Source organism: Marmota flaviventris, chromosome 9 (assembly GCF_047511675.1).
Source record: "Marmota flaviventris isolate mMarFla1 chromosome 9, mMarFla1.hap1, whole genome shotgun sequence".
Classification (NCBI taxonomy): Eukaryota; Metazoa; Chordata; class Mammalia; order Rodentia; family Sciuridae; genus Marmota; species Marmota flaviventris.
This window is the reverse complement of record NC_092506.1, coordinates 55,483,782-55,509,696: the sequence shown is the minus strand read 5'-3', so window position 1 is coordinate 55,509,696 and position 25,915 is coordinate 55,483,782. Positions and strand designations below refer to the sequence as shown.

The 25,915-nt window shown below is 40.3% G+C and overlaps 1 protein-coding gene across 1 annotated transcript in view; it reads left to right on the top strand.

Annotated features, from left to right (window-relative positions):
• The window catches only part of Syt9 (synaptotagmin 9), a 176,318-nt gene that overhangs the window by 106,215 nt on the left and 44,188 nt on the right, over window positions 1-25,915 (top strand). The window contains exons 4-6 of the mRNA XM_071616964.1: window positions 15,899-16,019; window positions 17,337-17,508; window positions 19,698-19,864. Of these exons, the coding sequence (XP_071473065.1) occupies window positions 15,899-16,019; window positions 17,337-17,508; window positions 19,698-19,864 (460 nt within the window). The remainder of the gene's footprint in view (window positions 1-15,898; window positions 16,020-17,336; window positions 17,509-19,697; window positions 19,865-25,915) is intronic.

Genomic DNA, 25,915 nt, shown 5'->3' with positions numbered 1-25,915 from the left:
CTTTTGTTGTAAAGTTTTTTGAGCTTTTTATGTATTCTAGATATTAATTCTCTCTCATAAGAGTAGGTAGCAAAGTTTTTCTCCCATTCTCTCTCTTCACATTTCTAATTGTTTTCTTTGCTGTACAGAAGCTTTTTAATTTGATGTTGTTTCATTTATTACTTCTTGGCCTTATTTCCTGAGCTTTAAGGGTCCTATTGAGAAAGTCATTGCCTGTGCCTATATGCTGGAGTGTTGACCTTACATTTTCTTCTAGGAGTTACATAGTTTCTGGTCTAATTCCAAGGTCTTTAATCCATTTTGAGTTGATTTTCATGCAAGGTAAGAGATAAGGGTCTAGTTTTATTCTTCTACATATGGACAACCAGTTGTCCCAGCACCATTTGTTGAAAACCCTATTTTTTTCCTCCACTGTATGTTTTTAGCACCTTTGTCAAGGATCAGATGACTTTATTTGTGTGGGTTTGTCTCTGTGTCTTCTATTCTCTATCATTGGTCTATGTGTCTGTTTTTAATGCCAGTACCATGAAGTTTGTGTTACTATAACTCTGTAGTATAATTTGAAGTCAGGTATTTTGATGCCTCCAGCATTGCTGTTTAGGCTTAAAATTGCTTTGGCTATTTTGGGTCTGACATTCTTCCAAATGAATTTTAGGACTGTTTTTTCTAGTTATGTGAAGAATATTATTGGTATTTTGATGAGGATTGCATTAAATCTGTATATTGTTTTTGGTGTTATGGACATTTGACAATATTAATTCTGCCTATCTGTGAACATGGGAAGTCTTTCCATCTTCTGAGGTCTTCTTCAATTTCTTTCTTAAGTGTTCTGCAGTTTTCATTGTAGAGGTCTTTCACCTCCTTGGTTAGATTTATTCCTTGGGTTTTTTGTTTGTTTTGTTTTGAAGCTATTGTGAATGGAATTGTTTTTCTGATTTCTTTCTCAGAAGATTTGTTGTTGGTATATAGGAAAGCTATTGATATTTTATATGTTGATTTTATAACCTGCTACTTTGCCAAATATGTTTATTAGCTTTAGCAGTCTTATGATGGAGTTTTTTGGATCTTCTATATATAGGATCATATCATCTGCAAACAGTGATGATTTGACTTCTTCTATAGGAGACATGTATAAGAAATGAAAATAGTTTTTCAAATTACTATTTTCCATTCCCACCAACTATGCATGTGATTTTCAGTTCTTTCACTTTCTTATGGAAGGACATTTAACCACTGAGTCACATCCCCAGATCTTTTTATTTTTTTATTTTGATACAGGGCTTAGGACCTCACTAAGTTGCTGAGGTTGGGTTTGAACTTTTGATCCTCCTGCCTCAGCCTCCCAAGCCACTAGGATTACAGTCATGCACCACCACATCCAGTAGTCACATTTTTTTTTTTTTTTTTAATTTCAGACATTCTACTGCTGGTGTTTGATTGTGGCTTTTCTTTATGACTCATGATTTGGGGCATTTTTATATATATTTTCTTTCATTAAATTGATGTTTTAGTTTTTTGTCCATTTTTAATTGGATTATTTATCTTCTAATTTATGTTTTTGTATACTTACAGTTGGTCACCCGTCTCATTAGTTGTTTCAGTAATTTTCCACTTGGTTACCTTGGTTTTCTAACAAAGCAGTCATATCCTCTTTGAATAATTATATGACAACTTATTTTTATAATAATTTATTATTTCATGTATTTTTCTTGTTTTATGACATTGGCTAAACAGCCCAAACTATTGAATAAAAGAATGGTAATAGGAATTCTGGTCTATATATGGAACTTAATCATAATGCCATTAGATATACAGTATTAAGCTTTGTGTGTTTTAGTATAAGTGGATATTGAATTTTATCTGTTATATTTTCTATTGAGATGTTTGCATGTTTTTCTCCTGCATCCCATTGATGTGACTTGTTATATTCCTAGTTGATTAATTTTGAAATATAAATGCATATAGAAATAAACACTACTTGGTCAAGATATTAATACTGCCTGTAGATTTTACTTGTTAATATATTACACAGGATTTTTCAACCAAACTCATATAAGATGTAGCTTATAGTTTTGTTTGCTTGTTGGTTACCGTTCTGGTGGAGATGCTTGCTTGTTTGAGCATTTTTAATATTGGTTTCAGAATCATACTAAAATCAATGGAGATGCTGAAGCATTGTTATTATTTCCTCTTCTAGGATGTATTTTTAAATAATTTGACTATGTGTGTTACCTTGTTATCCCCATTCCCCCAGCCATTATTCCCTTGAGTGATTTTCCCAGCTTGTACCCCCTTTTCCTATATTGTTTTACTGATGATGCCGAGCCCCAGAGTTCCCAGGCCCCTGCCTTACCTGTTTATACAGTCCTATTGCTGCAAGTATAGGTTCTGTCATCATCCTTGGCTGCCCTGTGTTGTTCAGGTTTGTATTTTATCTTGAATGACTTCTCATGAACTAAGCTGGAGGGCATTTAATGACCACATCTAGGACAGCAGTCAGCATAGTTGTCACGACCTTGAGCCATGTAATTGGTTGAACTATATAAAATTGCTCATATTCCGGTTTTTGACCTACAAAAATGGCAACTTCACATAACTCAGCCTAGTGCTTAGACTCCTCCCGGAGTCTGGAAGCACCTGGGAAAACCTGTTCTTCCTTTCTGTTGGAAACTCTGGAGGGTGATGCCATCAAAAGAGTGATTGAGGCCCCAGGTATGGAGGAAGGACTTCCTGTGAACATTTCAACATGCTTTTTACATTTATATAAATTGCTCTAGAGAGTTTTTTGCTTTGCTGTCCCTGAATTCCTGGGGAGACTATTCAGCTGAGCCCCTACTGCAACTCTTTCTAAACAAAAGTAACTTCCTGCCATCATTACAGAATCTGACTCTTTGAGTAGCAAAAACATCAGTATTTCTTTTCTTTTTTTTTTTTTTTTTTTGGAAGGGTGGTGGGTACCAGGGATTGAATTCAGAGGCATTTAACCACTCAGCCACATCCCCAGCCCTATTTTGTATTTTATTTAGAGACAGGGTCTCACTGAGATGCTTAGCACCTTGCTTTTGCTGAGACTGGCTTCGAACTGGCAATCCTCCTGTTTCAGCTTCCTGAGCTGCTGGGATTATAGGCATGTGTCGCTGAACCCAACAGTCAGTATTTCTTTTTCTTTTTTTAATATTTATTTTTAGTTTAGGTGGACACAATATCTTTATTTTATTTTTATGTGGTGTTGAGGATCGAACCCAGCACCCCGCGCATGCCAGGTGAGACTGCTACCGCTTGAGCCACATCCCCAGCCCAAGTATTTCTTAATGATAAAGGAGACCTTATAAAACCCAAGACAATTCTAAGTAATCTTAAAAACAACAGAAGCTTGAATAGCATTGTATAGTTGAAGGTTAATTGCAATAGCCTCCTTCTTCGTTTTCCTGTTCCTAATTTGTTCCATCTCCCACCCCCTGCAATTCTGTTCTCTGTATAGAAGCTGGAGTGATGTTTTTAAATTATTTGTTGGTTCTTATCACTTATTTGCCCCAAATCTTCAATGATTCCTCATTTCATCTCAGTAAAATCCAGAGTCCTTACAGTGACCTATCGGATTCAGACCCCACAACCTTATATCATTTCTGACTTCCTCCCCAGCCTCTCACCTATATGTTTTAGCTACACTAACCTCCTTCCTGTTGCTCATTCACACTCCTGCCCTGTGCTCTTTTCTCTGCCTAACCACTGCCCTAGATAGCCCTATACCTTGTACCCACTTCCTTCAGGTTTTCTCCCAGATGGCATCATCTCTGAGGTCTTCACTGAATATCCTATTTAAAATTGAATCTCCTTCCACCAGCTTCTATAGCTTACTCATTTAACTTATTATCTGAACTCTAGAAATGAAGTTTAAATGGCTATCCCATTACAGAAAGGATTTTACCCTTCCCTCATCCCCCTTTTATTTCTAGATTCTAGTGTAATGCCTAGAATATTTGTTGAATATGTGAATGAATAAATTTAAAGTGATTGACTTGACAGGTGTTGCTCATTGGTAGATTGCTAGCCTAGCCCTGCGTTTCATCCCCAGTACCACTGAAAAATGAAAAAAAAAATTAAAGTGAAGACTGGCCTTCTTCCCTGCCCCTACACTTTCCCCTTCCTTACTCATTTTCTCCTTTCCTTCCTTTGTTGCCTCCCTCCCTCTATTCCTCCCCTCCATATGTCCAGATTCTCCCCTGCTTCTCCCATAGCTGCTCTTCCCAAGTGAATGAGAGGAGAGCCATGCCTTTGTGGAGAGAACAGATTCCTACACACCAGAAACTTAAGTCATTACCCTAGGGAATCAGGGAACTCCCTGGGTCATCATGGCAACTGCCATTGTCCAGGTTTGTCTCTCAAACCATCCTAACACATGAAGTGACCTTGGGCTATTACTGACAAGTAGATTCCTTGTATCAGTTGACTCATTTTTCCTAGAAAGCCTGTGAATGCCTAATGGAACACTGGAAGATTAAAAACTACAGACCCTCTGATATGTCCTAGGAGTTGGATTGGGAGGTTTGTTCCAAAATTATTGTAGTAATATCTGACACATTCTAAAAATCCCTCTTTTTTTAACCTTGTATTTATTTTTATTTTTTATTGGTGCATTATAATTATATAAACTAGTGAGATTCATTATGATATGTTCATATGCATTTAATTTGGTAAGTTTCATTGCCTAGTACCTCCTTATTCCCTCCTCTCCTCCCTCCCCCTAATCCCCATACTCTACTGGTCTTTCTTCCTTCTTTTTTCCTGAAAATTCCTTCCCTGCCTTTCCCCCACTTCTCCCCCCATTTTTTTTTCTATCTTCCACATGAGAGAAAGCATACAACTCTTGATTTTCTGAGTCTGACTTATTTCACTTAACATCCAGTTCCATCCATTTTCCTGCAAATGATATAATTTTATTCTTCTTTATTGTTGAATAAAACTTCATTTACATATATATGCCACATTTTCTTTGTCCATTCATCCACTGACGGACACCTAGACTGATTCTATAACTTGGCTACTGTGAATTGTGCTGCTGTAAATGTGTATGTTCCTATTGCTATAGTATGCTGACTTTAATTCTTTTGGGTAAATGAGGAGTGGCACAGCTGGGTCAAATAGTAGTTCCACTTCTGGTCTTTAGAGGAGCCTCCATACTGATTTCCATTATGGTTACACTATTTACAATACCACTAAGAGTTATTTCCTTCTCCCCCTTATCCTCACCAGAATTTATTATTGTTCATAGTCTTGATGGCTGCCATTCTAACCAGAAATGAAATCTCAGTGTAGTTTTGATTTGCATATCCCTAATTGGTAATGATGCTGAACATTTTTTCATATATTTGTTGGTCATTTGTATATCTTCTTTTTGAGAAGTGTCTGTTTAATTCATTTTCTCACTTATTAATTAGGTTATTTGGGGTTGTTTTTTTTTTTTGGGGGGGGAGGGATTTATTTTTTGAGTTTTTTTATATTATTCTGGATTTTAATCCTCTGCCAGAAGAGTAGCTGGCAAAGATTTTCTCCTATTCTGTAGGCTCTGTCTTCACACTCTTAACTGTTTTCTTTGCTGTGTAGAAGCTTTTTAATTTGATTTAATTTTAATTCTTGGTTTTATTTCCTGAGCTTTAGACATCCTTAATAAGGAAGTCTATGCCTGTGCCTGTGTGTTGGAGTGTTGGCCTTATGTTTTCTTCTAGCAGTTGCAAGATTTCTGGCGATTGATCTACTTTGTATTGACTTCTGTGCAGGAAAAAATCACTGTCTTTTAATGAAGACTTAGGATCAGAGAGTACATAGGGATGGAAAGTATCTTTCAGACCTATTCTTGACACAGGGAAATAGTTCAGCCTCTCTGATGATATCTGATAACCTCCTGAAGCTCTCAGGCATACCATTTAAAATGGCTCTTATTTGTTTTCTTTCTTGCTAATTCTGTCCACTGCCTAGGAATTCTTCTAGCATGCTTTGTGTCACCTTTATCCAGCTTGTAGATCTGGATGTAAGAATGGTGGAGAATAATCCTACTCTGTGCTGTCCCTGATCAATCTGCCTTACCCTTTCTGTAGAGACCACTGCTATTCACTTACTGGTGTGCTGCATGCTTATCATGGACCCACTGTGCCAGGCCCTATTCTAGGAGATACAGGATGACACATATAATGAGTTAACACATATATTTCAGGCATTGTGTTAATGGCTTTACAAATATTAGTTAATTTATTTTGAGAGAGAGAGAGACACTATTCTTTTTGTTCTTATTTGAAATACATCTAAGATGACTCCTGATTACACCTATACTGCCCTTTAGTGTAGTAAAACCTCTCATTTCCTTCAATTGTGTTATAAAATTGCAGTGGATACAGAGGAAAGTGATGTGATGCTGGTGCTTGAAGGAAAGGCAGATTCTTTTTTTGTTAAAGTGCCATTTGCCCCAGTTTTCAAATTGGATTCAGTGAGGGTACTTCTCTCTTGTTTTCTCTTTTCCCCATTAGCTGCCAAGGCAAAAGTAATTCCTCATGATAAATGATAAGAGAGGAGGCCAATCCTGAGGCAAAAATATCATGGGTCAAAGGAAGGAACCCGGGCCCTTCTAGCTCCCAGTCCAACTCCTCTGAGTTCCCTTAAGTCTCCACTACACAAGAAGGAATTTGGCCACCTTCCCATTTACCCATCCTTAAGAGCCTCTAGGGATAAGAAAGGGTCCCTAGTTGGGGGCACTGTAGGCCCTAGTCAGACTAATTGGGAACATGGCCTGGGCACTAACTAGCCATGGGACCTTGGGTAAGTGAAATAACTTCTCTGACCCTGTTCTCCTCTGAAGAATGGCTGCAGCCCTGGATAAATGAGCCACAAGGATGACATAGTTCCTACCTTCAGCATCTCAGAGTCACAGATCTCTAATTTTGTATGGAGATAGAAATATGGATAAAATATAAAATAAAGAAATATGGAAATATGGACAAAGAGTAGCCAGAACAGAGAAAGAACACAGGCTTGGAGAGATGCTGAAAATAGCATGCAGGAGATAGCGTGGAAAGTTAGGTCTTCAGAGATACAAAAGAAAATTTTGCCTGCATAGAAGTGAACAGTGGTAATTTGGGAAGAAGAAACAGCACACAATGGAATGAGAAGGAAATGTGTTGTGGGATGGGGGAGTGAAGAACAGTTCAGACTGATTGGAGAATTCAGTGTGTTAGGAGAAATAGCGGAACAGCTGGAGGTGCTGTCCTTTATAGGATATACTGTGAGATTTGGATTTTAACCTAAGAGCACCCAGGGTTTGTTGAAGGATTTAAGGAGTGACGTGATCAGACCTGTGTTTACATGTAAGATGGATCAGAAGTGTAAAATGCTCCTAATCTTTTGGATACTGCTGCAAAGGGAATGGGTAGGAAGAGTGGTAATCAAGAGATGTTTTAGAGGCAGAGTCAACATGACTTGGTGACCCTGGTACTAAGCATAATAGGAATGAAGGAAGAGCTGAGGGAGACAGAAAAGGTATGCAGGAATGCAAAGTATTCTCGAGTAAATCTCCAGTAGATGATTTTAAAAAACAAAACAAAACAAAAATTTATGCCCTGTGATTATCTTTGGGTTAAGTCTCCATTTGTGGTAGAATAAAAATAGTGTGTATTTATTTATGCTTGTTCATAAACATGTTGATTTAACTCACTTGCTGCTGTGCTTCTCTTTGGAGGGCATATTTACTTGAAAATCCCTTCCTGTCTCCCACAAAACTGCATGAATTCTTAGTTTTGATGGAAATTTTCAGGATGACAAGAATGCTGAGAATGCAGGATGAATTCAAAATTATTTCCGACTCTTCTTAGTGTTTTCTTTTCTTCAAAAACCAGAGAAACACAGTGTATCCATCAAAGCCAGCATACATGCTCAAATCTAAGGATGCTCTGATATTCTTAGCCTTTAACTAAGAATAAGTTTTCATCTCCAATTTCTTTGTTTTTTTTCTATTGAGAATTGATGGATCTTTTCAGAATGAGTTATTGAACTTCAAATTAAATTCTTAAAGCCTTTTCTATAGCCCTTTAATTAAAAAAAAAACTGCTATCTTTGTTTAGCCAAGAACTCTCCTTAACTAGATATACTACCTAGGAAAATAAAAGTATTAAAAAATATCACACACGAATCTCCAAGTATCATTTGAGGAAGCATGCTGAGAAAAACAGAAGTTTCCAGTACTCCAAATTCCTATGCCAGGCACACCAGTGCTGGGAATTCACTTCATCTTGTCCCCTTTGAAAGTATACACGTCCCTAGGATGCTGAATTAAGCATTTTTAGTCAACAAACCTTCACTGTTTCTAGCCCCTTAAGCTCAAAATCTTCCTTTCCAATACAATTGCACACTCTACCAAACTCTATCTTCATAATCGTAGTTTTATAATACAGTTGTCCTGCTCCAGAAACGTATGGTCTCCTCTCACCTTCCAGTTAATGTCTGAGAGAGGGAATTATAGGAGATCAAGACTGGAGAAGGCTTTACATTTTTCCATCTACCTACTTGAAACTTAATTCTTCCTTAAACTAGAAAAACTTTCTAAACAGATGGAGAAATGACTACATTCAGAGAAAGACAGCCTTTGGTTTTAGATTGTGAGAGAGAAGAATATTCTAAATCTTCCTCTGGCTCCCATTTATTAGCCCTAGTTCTTATCCTTTGAATCAAAATATGATATAGCTACCAGAAACTAATTTTGCTTATCCTTGGAACCATTAAAAACACTTTTAGGGCTGGGGTTGTAACTCAGTGATAGAGCATTTGCCTAGCATGTGTAAGGCTCCGGATTTAATCCCCATTCCCGGGGGTGGTGGTGAAACAAGTTTAGTCCCTCTTCTGTCTGACACCAATAGAATTAGTGCTGAGAAGAATCTTGTGTTTTTTGAACGTTTCTTATAAAGCTTAATAGCTCATCATTGCTCCTTGCGTAATCCTGATCCTCTTCTATAGTGGTTCCAGCTTTTATCATCATCTTCCAGCCACTTATGTATCTCTAAAATTGAGATTCCCAGAACAGAATGAACATTTCAAATGTCTTATGACTGGTGTACACCCTTCTTTTTGAAACTGTACCTCTACTGATGCAGCCTGAAGCAAAATTAGTTTCTGGTAGCTATATCACATTTTGATTCAAAATAATTTTTAACATGCATTAGGTTGCATCTACTTCAGAGATTACATCATTGACTTTTTAGACTGTCAATTAATTTATCTTGACAAATTTATATTGGTAGGCTTTATCCATGTCACCTATCAGGATTTTTATGGATCTTGATTCTAGACTACAATGTATTTATTTTGCTTGTTGTTTCATATCCAAATTCTATTTCTTCTTCTAAACTATTGATAAATTACAGAACTGAATAATACCTAGCTCTTTGAATAATTAATTAGCATTCTTTAGGTACAAACTAGATATGAATGCACATTTACTATCATCTGGGCTACTTTGATCCAGATCATCTACAAGGATATCAGGAAAGAGCTTACCTGAGGTTGTGCTGAGGTCACATTCACTGTGCCTATAGAGGTTCCTTGATATGTAGGTCCAATAACCCAAATTAAAAAAAAAAATAGTGATATTAGTTGTAATGAACCCATTCAGACTCAATGATTTTTGAGGGGTTCAGAAACCATACCTTTTCATAATCAATACTAATAATGGACCTGAGATGAGTACCAAGATTACTTTACCAAGAAAAACTCAGCTCTTTACACTTGGTATATGGTTTTCATTTGCCAAGTGGTACCTGATCATTGCCCCATGCTCAAGCTCTGCCCTGTCACCCTAGATAGTTGGTTCCCATGGGGGAAGAAACCAGTTGCCTCAAGTGTTGAGAAAAGTAGGGTACCTAGTAAGCCTTCAGTGAGATATTATAATTTAAGTATGCTACAGAAGAATGTGCCTGCCAAATTTACCACAACCTCCCTGATTTTGGCTGTGTTTAGAAACATGAAAGACTCAAGTCCCAGTGGAACAAAGCCAGACATCATGTATTTCCAGATGAGTCAGAGCCACTTTTGTTTTATAGGGGGCACCCAGGAAGGCTTTAAGGGGAAAACCCCAATCATGTGGGAAGGTAAGGAACTACAGTGTCTCCTCACCTCCACAGGTGACACCAGTGGAGTCTTTATCCTATCCCTGAAGTCTTTACCCTATCCTGAGTATTTACCAGTGCATCAGGTCAGAGAGGGAATCCCAAGCTGGGAGCCTATGATTCCTGTATAGGTCTATGGTTGGACAAAATTCTGTGATAAGCACACATCACAGCAGGTGGCCTGCCCTTGCACTCACTTCTTGGTGCGTATGACAGAGATGGTAGTGTCTTGAGATGGGGTAGCACCACAGAGCAGGAGAAAATTGGATAGACTCTAGATATTTTTGAAGAGAGAAATGATATGACTTGCAGATGTGGGAGGGTGAGAGAACAGGAGGAATATAGATATGATGTCTACCACGTTTTTAGCATCAGCCTCTTAGAAGTTTTACCACACTGAGATGAGGAAAGATTTGGTAGGAAAGCTGGGAAAAGGATAGGAAAATGAACTCCATTACTGAAGTGTTTTTAAAATTGAGATGGCTCTTAAACAACTGTAAGTAGAGATCTAAAGAAGACATTTGGATATAAGAGGCTCTAGTGTGAGAAGGAGGCTGGGGTAGAGATATGAATGGTGGGGTCAACCGTATGTTTTTCATATTAAACCAGGGAACTGGATAAGACCAGATATAGTAGTAATGGGCCTTTTTTTTTTTTTTGTCGACCCTAAGAACTTTACCCATGTGTTTACCTATATGATGTTGTTATCTTGTCCATTCCTAGCTAAACATATAGTGGGCCAAAGAAAATCCTTTCTTAAGGGAGGCTAGTCTTATGGAATTAAACTTAGAATCTCCTGACAGAATAATTCCAATAGGAAAGGCATGGCTGGTCCCAGCTCCCCCCAACAACCCATGAGGGCTGCTGGTTTGCTTGTGCCCCACCACCAGCTCAGAAAGTGTCATCCTCCAGGCACACTTCCAATGCAATTAATCATGTTAATATCTATAAATAAAGTGCAGTCAACAGTTACTTTAACAGTGCATGCTAATTATTGGTAGAATCCGTCGCTGGAAAAGGACGTTTTTGCCAATTTTGTCATGTTTGGGGAAAGTATGGGGAATACATTTTCTTTTTTTGAGAAAATAGAAAGATCAGATCATTAACAGCTTCCACATTACAGATGGACCAGGTTTGAACCATCAATGTGATTATTACAGGTGAGGGTAAAGGACATTTGAAAGAAACGTTGCAACTAGGATTGTATTTGCTAAACAAATGATTTCTTGCTACTGTTCTTTACAAGGTTTTGTTTTTGAAAGAGTCTCTGTAAAAATAGGATTTCTCGGTGAGTTGATAATGCTGACAATGGTGATAATGGTGGCAGGGAGTAGGTGGGGACTGGGGAGGAAGGAATGGAGATCAGATGTCCCATATCCTGGAGCTCACTGGACATTTGATACAAAGGCTCCACAGAGCTACTGAGAGTATAATACATATCCAAGGACCACCTCTCCTTCATTTGTGCATCACTTAATTAGTGCAAGAAACATTGACTGAGCCATCCCTACATGGCCACCGCTGAGAGAGGTGGATAAATGGGCCTTCCCCTTAAGAAGTTCACAGACTGATGTAGGGGAAGACAGATTTCCTCAATCCTCCTATGATTCCTGTATAGGTCTGAAATAAAAACTGACAGATACATATTAACAGGAGAAAAGATAAATTTATTTAATCGAAGTTTTATATGACACATGAGCCTTCAGAAATGAAGATCCAAAGACTCAGGGAAAACTTTATTTGTAAGCTTATGTTCAATGAAGAATGGACAACACATAGAAATGTGATTGAACAAAAGGGTCTGACCTAGTGGTGACACACTGAAGGGGGAATCTCAACAAGACCGGTTTATTCAGATCTTCTTGGTTTCTCTGTCTGGTGTTTCTTCCTCCTGGAAATAGGGCAGGACCACTTCTGCACTGAAGGTCTTATGGCCTCCTATCAGACAAGAAGGCACCACTTTATCTCCTTTGTTCATCTTATTAGCTATAACTCCTTGTTGTGTTATTTTAGTTATTTCCTTTGAGTATATGTCTTTAACTGACATAGATTAACTTAAAGTGGTATTATGCCATTTGTGCTATATATAATACAAGAACCTTGCAACAATTCTGGTCTTCTGTCTTCCAATAAATAATCCCAATAAAATGAAAATTTCTCTTTCTCAATATTGATTTTTCAATCCCAGGAATGACTCTAAATGATCCTTCTTGGGGTATACACTCATCCTTCATCCCAGCAAAGCACAGGGGCGTAAGTATTTTGTTTAGCCTGGATTCTTGTAACAGCCCTTCATATCTTCATGGAGTTGGGAAGGAATTCACCAGAAGAGTCCAAGAAGAGGAATACAAAAGTGTACTAGTTAGCTAAAAACTATAGCTATCTTGGCAACTCCAGGCAAACAGATTAAGAAAACATTTACAGGTTGGTAGGTAGTGAATTCACATATGCTTGCCATAAATTCCCAATGCATCTTGTTAACAATTCTGAACTTGACCATACAAAGCTGGAGCAAATGAAGCATTTCTTTGTGTGGCATTTTCCTTCCCCCTTGTGTTCTCCAGGGTACTCAGCTGCCACTGAAACTTCTGCATATCTGATTCCTGTCAAGCTGAAAAAGAAGCCACATACTCCACCACCCCCTTTACATTTGACTTTTATGAGCATTTCAGAAAAACTTTTACTAAGAATCTAAGCACATCCATATACATCGGAATTTGGCACCATTGACATTATGGACTAGATAATGGGCTTCCCTCTGCCTTGTAGGATGTTTAAAGTATCCCTGGGCTCTACCTGCTAGATGTCATCACCCTACACAGTTGTGATGATTAAAAATTTCTTTAGTAATGTCAAATGTCCTCTAGAGAGCAAAATTGCTATTAACTGAGAACCACTTGATTTGGAATGTTTATAAAACATTGAAATCTACAGGTTTCTTAACCCCAATCAGAACAACTATTTGGGAAAAACAGTTACCATTAGGTGCCAGTTAACTCCTGTTCCATTGCCCCACAAACCCATGTCTGTTCAAGGGATAGTGACTGTTTTACACTACTGCAGATTCAGCTCCAGGCCTCTGAAAAGAGCATGCTCAACCCATGCTTATAACCATGGCACATGTTAAAAGAATAAGTGAAGGGATGGATGGATGGATGGATGGATGGACAGACAGATGGATGGGTGGGTGGATGCACACATGAAAAGAACAAGACTTGGATGACTCTTCACTGTATTACTTTGGGGAAAGGAATGACATTGTGGGCATATGCATGAGAAAAGAAATATTTTACTGCTTAACTTGAAATTTTTCTATATTTGAATTTTATTTTTATAATTTAGAAAATCTTAGAAGAGTTCTTTTTAAAGCACTTAGAGATCAAACCAAGCATTTCCTCTTTGATAACAGTTTCTTTAACTTATATTTAAAAGTAAAAAAGTAGAAATGTGTGCTGTAGCCCCAGTTCACATTCTGAATATAGTACCAAGTATGAAGTTTGATTATTTTTAACTCATAAGCAAATAGCCATATAATATCAATCTTTGTGAATGGGGTCTATTCTGGAAAGGGATCCAATGTACCTGGTACAGAAGAGATCTGACATAACATTTTATTATGTGCATCAGCCTTGAGGGCAGGGACTGGACTGAGAATATTTTCATATCCCAAACCTTTATTTTTATTAATGTATTTATTTTAATTATATATATAACAGCAGAATGCATTTTGATTCATTGTACACAGTTGCAGCACAACTTTACATTTCTCTGGTTGTACATGAAGTAGCATCACACCATATGTGCAGTCATACATGTGCCTAGGGTAATGGTGTCCATCTTATTCACCATCTTCCCTACCCCCATGCACCTTCCTACTCTTCCTACCCATTGCCCAATCAAAATTTCTCTAAACCTTACAGTGTGTGTGTATGTACAGGAAATATGTCAAAAGAATTGATTATGAAATTTTACAGGCATGATTTTGGTTGCTCTTGTAATTACTTTGTCAAACCAAGATTTTCTGGACAGGATGAGGTGAGAGGAGAGAGCGACGTGCAGTGGAAAGCCTTCCAAGGGAAGACTGAAAGTCAAAGGGCAAAGGAATGGGGCAGGGAATAAGGACAAAAAAGGATGATTGGTGGGGACAGCTGTTGCTTCTCTTTCCCATCTGCTACCAGCAGAAAGCTGGGTCAGACTTATCCTCTTCAGATCCTGCTCCCAGGGTGCAGGGAACCCAGCATCACAAGCAGCCATAGCCTGTTGTGTGTGAACCATCATTCTTAGAGAACCCATCCCCCACAACCTCTCCCCAAAGGGAAGTGCCCTGCTGCCTGGTCTCTTGAGGTCACAGCTCCAGGAGCCAGGGGAAACTGGCTTGCAAGGTAAGGTGCTTGCTTTACATGGGGCAAGTGATGCAGGGAGATGCAGAGCAATCCATCTGCCTTAGCGACTAAATAGATCCCTTTGCTTGCCTCATCCTCCTGTGGAAGCAGTCAAGGCGGGAGGTTGGGTGAGGTGACCTTCCAGAGCTGAATCTGTGCTTCTAAAAATAGAAGCCTCCTTGGAGAATCTCGAAGGGGAAGGGAGACTGTGGATGTTGAGGGCAAGAACCTGACTCCCCAGAGCATTGTCAGTATGAAATTGTATTAATTAGACACAGACACCCAGCTTCAAAACCTCAGGTATCTCTCAGAAATTGAAACTAAATGAACTGACTTTTTTTTCTATTCTCTCTCTCTCTCTCTCTCTCTCTCTCTCTCTCTCTCTCTCTCTCTCCTCAAAAAGGAGAAAGAGGCTCATGTCTTCTGACCTATTTGAATGGCTGCACATCACACAAAAAGATGTCTTCCCTAGCAGAGGAAATGGGGGCTCCTTATAGAAGCACCAGAGAAGGGAACAGCTGTGGCAAAGGGGGACCTTGGGGACAGGCAGCAGGGCACCCAGGGGTCTGAGGCTCTGCCCTTCTCTTTCTTCATGGAAACTACAGGATGAAGCAAGTGTCCAGGGCCATGATATGTGGGGTCATGGGCTGCTACTCTCACACTTATGCAGTGGTCTTGTCCAGAGCTACGTGAGGAGCTAGAATATTTCTGGGTATGGAGTCCTGCACAGGTCACATGTGACTAGGTTGTGTGCAGAGTTCTGAGAGTGGGGACTTGCAGGAGGGTTGTGGTTGGACAGAGTATATGGGGATACTGCGGCTAACTTGAGAGCACTGTGTAACCCTTGTGGGCTGTGTGCAGACCTCTTTGAAACCCTTTGCAGTGCATTGTGGGACTGTGCACACAGAGCCTGGACTGGGGTGGCTGTGCACCACTGTGGGGCATCTCTGTGTAGCTTTGTGTGGGGAGCTCTATGTGGACTGTGGTAGGGATGTGAGTAGAGTCACATGGGGGAGCGCCATGGAAGATTGTTAAGGCTGTGGAGTTCTGCACTGGAGGTTGTGTTCTGGGCTACAGGGATCCATGGAGGCTGTGCAGGGCTGTGTGTGGCTAGATAAATGGTGGTAGAAGTCCTGGACAGCCTCTGCAGCTTTGCCATCTAAAGATGTGCTGTGCTTCCTTAGGAAGAGAAGCTCCTAGAGTGCAAGGGTATATTCTTCTCTATGTGACTGACAGGAGAGGAAGAGACACCAGTGACTCTTCATGACTGAGCAAAAGGAGCAGCATGGTCCCTTCCAGTGCCCTGCTACTGAGCCTCATGCACACCTGGACAAAGACATTTTCTAATGCTTCACTCTGCTTTCTCAACAGGACAATGTGGATCTTGGAGAGCTGATGTTTTCCCTCTGTTATCTTCCCACGGCTGGCAGGCTGACCATTACCATTATAAAAGCAAGAAATTTAAAGGCAATGGACATAACAGGAGCATCAGGTGGGACATCATCAATTCAGTCTGTCTAGTTCTAATGTAGTGTCTTCCATAGTTTCTAATATAGTAATAAAGCACATTGACCCTGGAACCAAACTGCATAGATTGAATCAGAGAGCCACCACCTTAAGAGCTGTGTGATTTTGGGCAAGTCATGTAACCTCTCCGGGGTTCAGATTCCCATCTGTAAAATAGAGTAATAATAGTATCTGGCTCATTGAGTTGTGAGATTAAATGAGTTACTACATAAAAATTCATAAAACAGTATTTGGTTTATATTAAATGTTACATAATTTTAGTTGTCAGTAATATTATTTTTCTCTCAAGTCTTCTCTGTCACCATGTAAACTGGATCTGTGGTTTGTCCGTCCTGGTAGAGCTTATCTAATTGGTCTTTTTCCTCAGATATCACCATCCCAGGCTTATTGAAGATTGCAGATAATTCCATTTTCTTATAAAAGTGAACATAACAGTTTGGGTTTTCCAATGAATAAAGGGCACAATGGCTTACGATCACTGAAATCAAAGAACACAAGATACAATATATTTTATGTCCTATACGTCAGTGTTTTTCTAAGAAGGGGAAAAGCCTTGGCCTCTCTGCCCTTTAAGTCCCTCCTGGGTTGGGTCAGGAGTCAGGAAAGCACATGGCTATGCAGGTAAAGAAAGATGGAGAACCTGCCATTGAGCAGGAGTATAGTGTAAGGTATGGGTGAGACCAGCTGTGTGATGCAGGGGTCAGCTCATCACCGGCCCCCATCAGTGGTGCACCACAGGAAGCCCGTGTTCCTTTCTCCCTGGAGGATGGACTGCTTCTCCCCTTAAAATCTGATGACAGGAGGCGCCCTGTACCCCAGGAGATCCACCCCCAGGTGCTCTTTCTCCATGTCTAGGGATTCAAAAATTTTAGGAATCCAGGAATTCCCTTTCTTAAAGCGCTGATCTTTAGGAAAAGATTCCCTGAGGTGGCTCAAAGTTGGAGGTCTGAGGCCTGTTTCCCACTCCTTGGAAGTGTCTGTATTTCTCTTTCTAGCACAGACAGGCTGGTCTTAAATTCTAGCTGGAATGTTTTCTAATTTGGTAACAGATGTTTCACACTATTTTTAAATTTCACACATTTTGAGGAGACAGTGTCCTGTGCTTTTTTCTTGAATGAATGACTTAATTATCCTAACTAGTCACCTCCCAGATAGCACATTAATTAAAATCCTCAAAACTCCAGTCCAGAGGCAGGTAAAGGAGTTCTGTGTACCATTGTCCACGCAAACCCACCATCTACGTTAACCCTCACATTTCCCTTGCTTCTCACGGTCTATACAGATCCCTATGTGAAAGTGTCACTGATGTGTGATGGCAGGAGACTGAAGAAGAGGAAAACATCCACCAAGAGGAACACGCTGAATCCTGTTTACAACGAAGCCATAGTCTTTGATGTCCCTCCTGAGAACATTGACCAAATCCATTTGTCCATAGCAGTCATGGATTATGACCGGTGAGAGCCCTGTCTCAGTGCAAGTCTGTCGTGCCCTGAGCAGTGAGAACAGAAGGGAATGGCCATGGATTCTTAGCTAGTATCCCAGGCTGCAGGAAATGCCTGAACGAGTAACATGTAGAAGGAAGACTGACAAGGAATCACCAGTTTCCAAACTATTCTGTAGAGTCAGATTACCACTGTGCCTCAATTCTTCCATTCTTTCCTCCCACTTTCTTATATCTTTCTCCTCCTCCATTCTCCCCACACCTCCATCTCTTCCCTTTTTCATGTTTGCATACCTCCCGGAATCTGGGCTTAAAGAAGTGCCCCACGAGTCATATCTTCTGTTGGGCAATCCTGATTACCTTTAGGGAAAAGATTAACTCAAAACAGCAGAATGATTACTGTAGCCAGACCATCAACATTTCTAAATACATAACTTCAATCTTTTTTTTTTTTTGTTCTTGCAGCATGTTTAATAAAGATCATTTCCATCCACTTAAGTCTGAAAGCAAACACAGAAATGTTCTCTTGAAAATGCTAGAATCAGTATGGATGACAGGGTACATTAAAATGCATAAGATGCTAGACTTTTTAATTAATACAGCACAGAAGAGATATTTATAGCCTGCATTGTAGCCAATTGTGTATTTAAAGGACAGATTTGAAAAACAGTCATTTTAATATGCAAAGGAAGTACCAACAGGGAATTATACATGTTAAACCAGTCATTAGACTGAAATGCAAAGTCTCTTTTTAATTAGAAACCTCCCACGTGGTTTGGGAACAATTATAAAAGAAAAAAATCATTCTGACTTCTAATATAATCTTACAAATATTATTTGTAGCCAAAAATTTTCCCACCTACCTCTGAAATGTCAGCAAGGCAGCACCAGTGACCTGAACGCGGTCTTCAGCAGATGCTTGTATGACGCATGACCGTCTTCCAATCCGCCTGCCTGTGGCTGTGACAGACCTTATCCCATCTCCTATGGGCAACACACAATACCATTAGTGTCAGACCCCAGGAGAGGGTGTTGACTACCAACTGTGGAAGCCTAGGCCAACACTTTTTAAGCTATTGTCAAATTTCCTGCATCGACAAATTTGATTATGTGATCTCTGCCTCAATTTAATTATCAGTAAACTCATTAATCTGGACTGGAAAAATCCATGACAGAATCCATGGAGTTTCTACATGCATCTGATTTTAATGATTATAGACTTGAGTATCCTTTTTACTATCTCCCTTCCCTTCTATTCTCTTTATGACCCACACACAAATAGGAGAAAATTACTCCTCTTTGCAGGAAGGAAAAAGGAAGGGAGTACTGGGGACTGAACTAAGGGGTACTCGAATACTGAGCCACATCCCCAGCCCTATTTTGTATTTTATTTAGAGACAGGATCCCACTGAGTTGTATAATGCCTCACATTTGCTGAGGCTGGCTTTGAACTCGCCATCCTCCTGCTTCAGCTTCCCAAGCCACTGGGATTACAAGTATGAGCCACTGCACCTGACAAAAAGGATTTTTTATTAAAAAAAAAAAATTACTAAGGAAAAAACAAATTGGCTCAAGACAGAGACCCACCCAGGGAGTTTCAGAAATATCATCCCTGAGGTTAAAGGAGTTATTTGTACAGTTGAGAAATCAAGTTGGGTCAAAGAACCAAAAATTGGATTTAGAGGGAAAGAGAGAACAGCATAAGATGATATCCATGTTCTCTTAACAAAATGGGGAGCAAGAAGACCCAGATTCCTCCTCCACTCTGCTCCATTTGTGGGCTCCAGACCAGTGGCTGTGACCCAGAGCTGCTCGCTCACCCATCCTGAGTAGCTTCTTGTGGTGATTTGAATGGCCATTATTATAAAAAAATAAATAAACTTCCTTCAAAGGGTTCCCTTTTCATTTTCTGGATTTGGGGACCAATGTAGTTCCAGAACCAGAGATGGCATTCTTAGCATGCATCAGAAGTTCTTTGAACACAGAGTTCTCGGGAATAAGCTAAGCCATTCAGTGTCAGGAAAGCTGGGGGTACAACATTGAATCTCAAGTCCTGTTGGCTGTTAAGCTTGGCCTAATGTTTTAGGTTAGGGAATAATATAAAAATACCATTTCCCCATTCTTGCCATCAATTTAGTTGAGTAACTGATGCTCTTATATACCAAAATATTAAGAAAAAACTATTGTGGGCCATTTTCACAGTGTAGGTCACAATGAGATCATTGGCGTGTGTCAAGTTGGCAACGAGGCCGAGAGGCTGGGCAGAGACCACTGGAGTGAAATGCTGTCATATCCTCGGAAGCCCATTGCACATTGGCATTCCCTGGTGGAGGTAAGATCTAACCCTGCATGCTCCACTTTGCAAAAGAGTAAGTACTTTGCTGTCAAAAATGCAAGAACTGACCAGTCCTGAGAGCACCAGGATCTAGTCATAGATGGGTTTCCCTGGTTGCAATTCCTGGGGTCATTGGGACTTGCATTCAATGCAAGTTTCAGTCTGTGCCCCCACCAATCTAGTAGGTTTTGAACATTGATCAGGAGTCATTCCTTACTTTGATTATCTTTGTAAAAGATCAAGATTCTCTGATTCACATTATGGTTTTGGGTGCCACCTTGATCTTTTGGAGGGCCTGTGCAGGATCTGGATGAGTGCATAGTCTTAGTCCATCATAGGTTGTCTTGAACCTGACTTCTTGAAGAACTTGAATGGGAGAGAGGAGGTCTGGATTTTAGAACTGTTGTTCTGGGTAAATCAGTTAGAATCAGATTCAATAGCATGTAATAAAAACAACAAACCACAAGTCAACAACAGGTGAAATGGAAATGTCTTTCTTTCTTGTATATAAAAGATGTAGAGGAAGGCAAGGTAGGGTATTATAGTGGCTCCATGATCAACAGACACCTGGACTTTGTCATTCTGCTTTACGGTCCCATTGTAGTTTTGTACCTAGAATTCACCCTGTTGTGTAATATGGCTGCTAAGCTCCAACCATCTATCACACATCTTCTAGGCTATAAAAAGGTGCAAGAGTCAAGAGAACACACATTCCTTTTTTAAGGGTTCTCTTTGAGATCTCATGCATCACTGCTACTTATGCTTAAATTAGTCACAGAACTTTGGATGTTTCTAGTTGCAGGGAAGTTAGAAATATATTCTTTTTGCTCAACTGTGGCAACATGCTTAACTACAAACAGGGCTATGTTTGTTTGCAGAGAAAAGGAGGGTAGGATACTGAAGGCGACTGGCCATCATTCTGCCACTCTCACCTCATTCACTACTCCCTCCCCCATTTCTCATTCATTCTTATCCTATTCATCTTTGCCTATTGATGCATCTATTTGCTAACTGGTTCCCTCAAAAATAATTCACATTCACCAAGTAACAATTCTAAAGGTCAAATGCCATGAATGTAGGTACAGAAAATACAGATGTAAATAAGAAGTCATCTATTATAGAACTTATAGATAATAAGAGACAGAAGAAGATGGTGCATGATTATTAACATGTACATCATAAGAATTATCATCCATATAAAGTGCTACAAGAGCACAAAGGAGAGAGTTGTTTGTTGTACTTAGAGGAGATTGTTCATAAAGCCTTTCTACTTTCTGCTCTCAGTAAGTGAAGAGGACAGAACCCCTGGGAATGGGATCACCAGGAAGTGGGCAGGAGCTATTTATGTGGGTGCAGGGGTTCCAGGCAGAGAACTGTGCTCCCCCAGTGCAGGCAGCTGTTCTCTACATAATCATCCTGAGAGACCAAGACCAGAGCCTCACACTGTGTGGGCTCCATTTCCTTTGACAGTCATGTGAGTCTAGCTGGAGTAATCATGCAGGGTAGTGGTGGAGAGGTAAGAGTCTCCCAACTCAGGTCTTCGGACAAAAGGACACTTCCTTAGTTGAAATGGCGCAGGACGGAAACTCCAAGCATCAGGGCCTCTGGGTGAATTCAAGGAGAGCCTAGGTCCCCCTAATTTGCAGGTCCCTTAAGACATCACTGCCCTTGGGCCATAGAAGCCAAGATTCTCTCTTTCCTGGACTCAAAATTAATCCCTCAGGGAGACCCAAAGGACCTATGAATCTCTTGAAAAGTAGCTGGGGGGCTGACCCTGACTGAACCATATATCACTTCTTCCTCTCCTGGTAGAATTCTCAAAGGAGTCTATCTGTGGCTTATTAAATTGTCTGGGCCTGCCACTAGCAGTGGCAGACCAGTTGTCATAGACTTCCTGCATCCTTAGACAGCATTGTTGACTTTAATTCTGGTTTGTAATCAGGAATGCCAAAGCTCTGTGACAGGTAATGGAAAAGAGTAAGGATGAGGGTGATGAAGGGCTGAGGGAAATGAGCTCTGATTCTTACACAGGCAGTTCTCTCTCTCTCAGTGACCTTGATAGGGGAGTAACCCTGGTGTGTATGGGGAGTGGTTTACACACCCAGCCCTGAACAGCAGCAAGTGTTATGCAAAGAGGGTGGTGGAAAGCAGACCTTGGAGGTCTCCCTGTTGAGGAAGAAGTGCTGTAAGACTTGGTCACCTGGGAGATATCCCTTAAACTCTGAATGCTTAGCTTTTTTGCAAGTGTTATGTAAGTGAGAAAGGAATGTCTTTAGGGTTAAACCACTGAAACTTGGGAGTTGTCTGTAGAACAGCTGGAATTCCTTCAGCTAATACAATGGCCGTTTCTCAACTGTTGCAACTGAACTAAGGAAATGGAATGCCCACACCCCTGATATGAAGGGCAAACCAAGGGAGGCTGCTTCTTCCCTGTTGCTTCCTGTCTCTTTGAAGTATGCCTTGGACTCCAGATCCATCCCGAGAGGGGAAGTGATGCTTTCCCTTTTAAAAATAAACATGTCACTGGCAGAATTAGGGCAATGGTACCAGATGAGATGAAAAGCAGTCCTGGGAAGTGGTCCATGCTCTGTAGGCCTCCACTCTTACAGGGCTGTAGACAGAGGCTTGGAAACACACACACTGGAGTCAGATGGACCTAGATTCACATTGCTGTGCTGCCACCTGGGTGTTGTATGTTTTCTCATCTCAGTGGCTATAACAGTACCTGTCTCCTAAGGGTGGTTGTGAGAATTAGACAATCTAATCTATGTGAGAGGCAGCACTGTGGCTGGCTTATGGCAAATGCTCAGTAGGGTGCTCACTTATAATCATTATACATGCCCCACATTCTGACTGGGTGCTGTGTGTCCTCATGGGACTGTGTCACACAAGGGAAAGTCAACCATAGCATTTGCCATGGAGAACAGGAGAAAGGCCTGCACTCCATTGAGCTGTCATCTCAGATTGGGGTGGGAGGGGAGCTGACTCAGGACTTGGCTGGACATAGATGCCCAGATTTAAGTTCTATCCCTTTTCCTATTTTCCTTGGCTATAAAGATAAGTTGTTATTTTACTCTCTTAAATTTCTGCTTTAAAAAAGAAACAGTGCTAAATCCCAGTCTTCTTGACAATTGTGTGTGTTTGTGTGTACACATAAGTGTACATATGTGAAAGGTGGGGGAGCAGGTTAGCACTGAACCCTGAACCCTGCAGAGATCTGGCAGCCTGCTTGGGCTGCATCCAACATACCCTGACCTTGCCAGGGCAGGTGGCAGATGGAGTCTTCAAAGCCAGTGAGTTCAAAAATCCTTTTCTGTCTCAGGGATTCTGGATGGCTCCACTGTACTCAAAGGTCAGCCAACACTGCTGCCTTTACTCTCCATGATGTCAAAAGGCTGGGGAGCTGTGTAAATTCCTCCTGAGCAGGCCACTGGGCACTCAGGGATAGGAAAGTCCCCTCCATTGAGGGTCAAAGGAGATGACAGAGCACTAGGGGCCATTACCACATCTCCTGCCTCTATATAGCCGTAAATAAGATGGTATTGGCCTGGTCATGTGATAGCACCTTTCCTATACTCCTGAATGTCAAGCTGAATTATGTCATGAACTTTGGGAAGAACAATAGGAAATGGTTGCAGGTTTCCTTGCTTCCTGTGTAGTTCTGGGTAATTTCTGTACTCTTGAGGAGTAGGCTTGGTTTGATGGGAATATCAGACACAGACACCATTTGGTAAAGCAAATTTTAGTTTTCTGAGAGAATGAAGAAAAGGGTGCCAAATCATATATAGTAAAGATCAGCCCCATTATTCTAATTGACAGAGTTGCAAGATTCTAACTCTGAAAGTCCTATTTAAGGGGTGCTTAAGTGTAGATCAGTCTTCCTCTCTTTAAGTCCAGCCTTTGTACATACATGTATATCAGGCTAAAATGATTCTGGACTAGTCTGGCTGTCTGACCTCCTGACTGAGTCTGCTGCCCATCTGTACTCAGGGTTATTTGATTTCTAGCACAACTATCTGCAATTATGGTACCATATACTCTGAAATAAATAGAGTCCTCATTTATTACCCTCAGCATCATTAACCCATTAAGTTCCAAGTTTTCAATTCTGTGAACATAGTAATTAATTTTTTCTTCTTTTTCTTGTACCAGAGATTGAACCCAAGGATGCTCTACCATTGAGCCACATTGCCAGCCCTTTCTATTTTTTATTCTGAGACAGGGTCTCTGTAAGTTGCTGAGAGCCTCTCTGCTGAGGATGGTCTTGAACTTGTAATCCTCCTGCCTCAGCCTCCTGAGTGTTCTCCACCATGCCTGGCTAGTAATTATTTCAAAGTTCCTATAAATGGCATATTTGTTGCTCAATTTAAGTTTTTATAGGTGTTCTACATCTGGGACAATGAGACAAAATAGGTTAATATGTGAAAATAGAACTTTAGGCTTAAAGCAAATGTCAATTACCCAGACTTGTCTTGAAGTTATACTAGCAGCCCCTTTCAACCATCTCTAGATATTATCTATTGAGTGCTCAGCAGAGCCTACCTGAAGTCTTCAAGGTTCCCAGGAGAAAGCATCTGATTGCCTAGGTTGGATCATGGAGATATGACCTGGTACCCATTCCAACAGAAGTTTGGAAAGTAGACTTCTTGAGAAGAGTCCAGGAAGAACAAGGGAAGTTGACTACAGTAAACACGACTGCTCCCAAACAAGTTTGAAGTGAGATAGTGAAAGACTTAAGCCTTTGGGCAAGTTATTAATTCACACAGATTTAGGAAATAAGATCACTTCTTCAGGAAGGATGTGGGTAGAAAGGATACAAGAGCTGTGGGAACCTTAGCCTGTACAGATACATGGTATTTTCTACCTGTTCCTCTAGCCCATGTTGGCCCAGGGCCACATTTGCCTTCAGCTTCCCCTTCAGTCTATCTGACTTTGGGGTTTCAAGCCTGAGCTGAAGCCAGAATCTCTCCTCCCCATCTCTATCTCTTCTTCAAAGGCTTTCTACTTCCTGTTTCTATCCTTTCTACCATAGCATGATTTCTTACTACCTATGATTTATGTTCAGGACTGCAAGGTTTCCTTTCAACATGTAAAGGAAATGTTCAGAACTTAGAAGTGCCTTTTCTCCTAAGAAGCCATGGCTTTAAGACAGTTGTTTCATGAAAACTAACTGACGCTAGCTGGTTGTCCACCTTCTGTTATCTACCTTCAGCTTGTAAAAATACAAGGTACTGAGGCAATGCATTGGACAACATGATTTATAGACAATAAAATGCCATCCCTATTACAAAGATATTGAATTAGTATTTGATGAATAAATGAAAAAATAAACAAATGAGATACATAATGGAACAAATTGGGTTTCTTTGGTCCTGAAGTTACAGACTCCCCCATTCAGTGGAATTCAAAGTAAGTTCTAGGCAAGTTATAAAAGAATAAATTTGCAATAGGCTGCTCAAATGGAGATGGCCGGAGTTAGGCTCCAAGTCTTGATCACCTTTCTTCATTTAGAAGTACATGAGCAGAGGGTATTTACTCCCTTGGCTTTCCGTGAACTCCCATCTGATGACAGTGGCATTGCATTTTGAGTATAATTTGAGAAATAGTAAAACACAACCCCCCTTAAGCTGATATGGGTGGTCAGGTTCTGGAGTACTTCAGTATCTCCTTTCTGGAAAGAGAAGAAGCACTCAGAGAAGCACACAGTGTCCCCGTGTTGAATAGCAGACTGCTGTACCCAAGTGAGAACTGGTCGAAGATGACAAGGGTGCAAGCATCCCTCAAGTGAGCTGCTCTCACCAGGGAAGCACTCTTCTTTTAATGCCTTGCTCTACCCATCTGTGAAAATAAAGAGGAAAATGAAGGGAAATTGGGAAGTGTGGTGTAACATAAAGGACTTATTCTTGGGTTTTTGTTCTTTACCAAAAGATGAACTATTTTTGATGGTGGAATTTAGCAAGTCAGTGTCCAAAAACACTCGCAGAGTCACTGAATCATAATTGATTGAAAAGAACATAAAAATGTGCTACATATTCTGGATCTGAAAACATTAACAAGCCTGATAGAATCTATGCCTGCTGACATA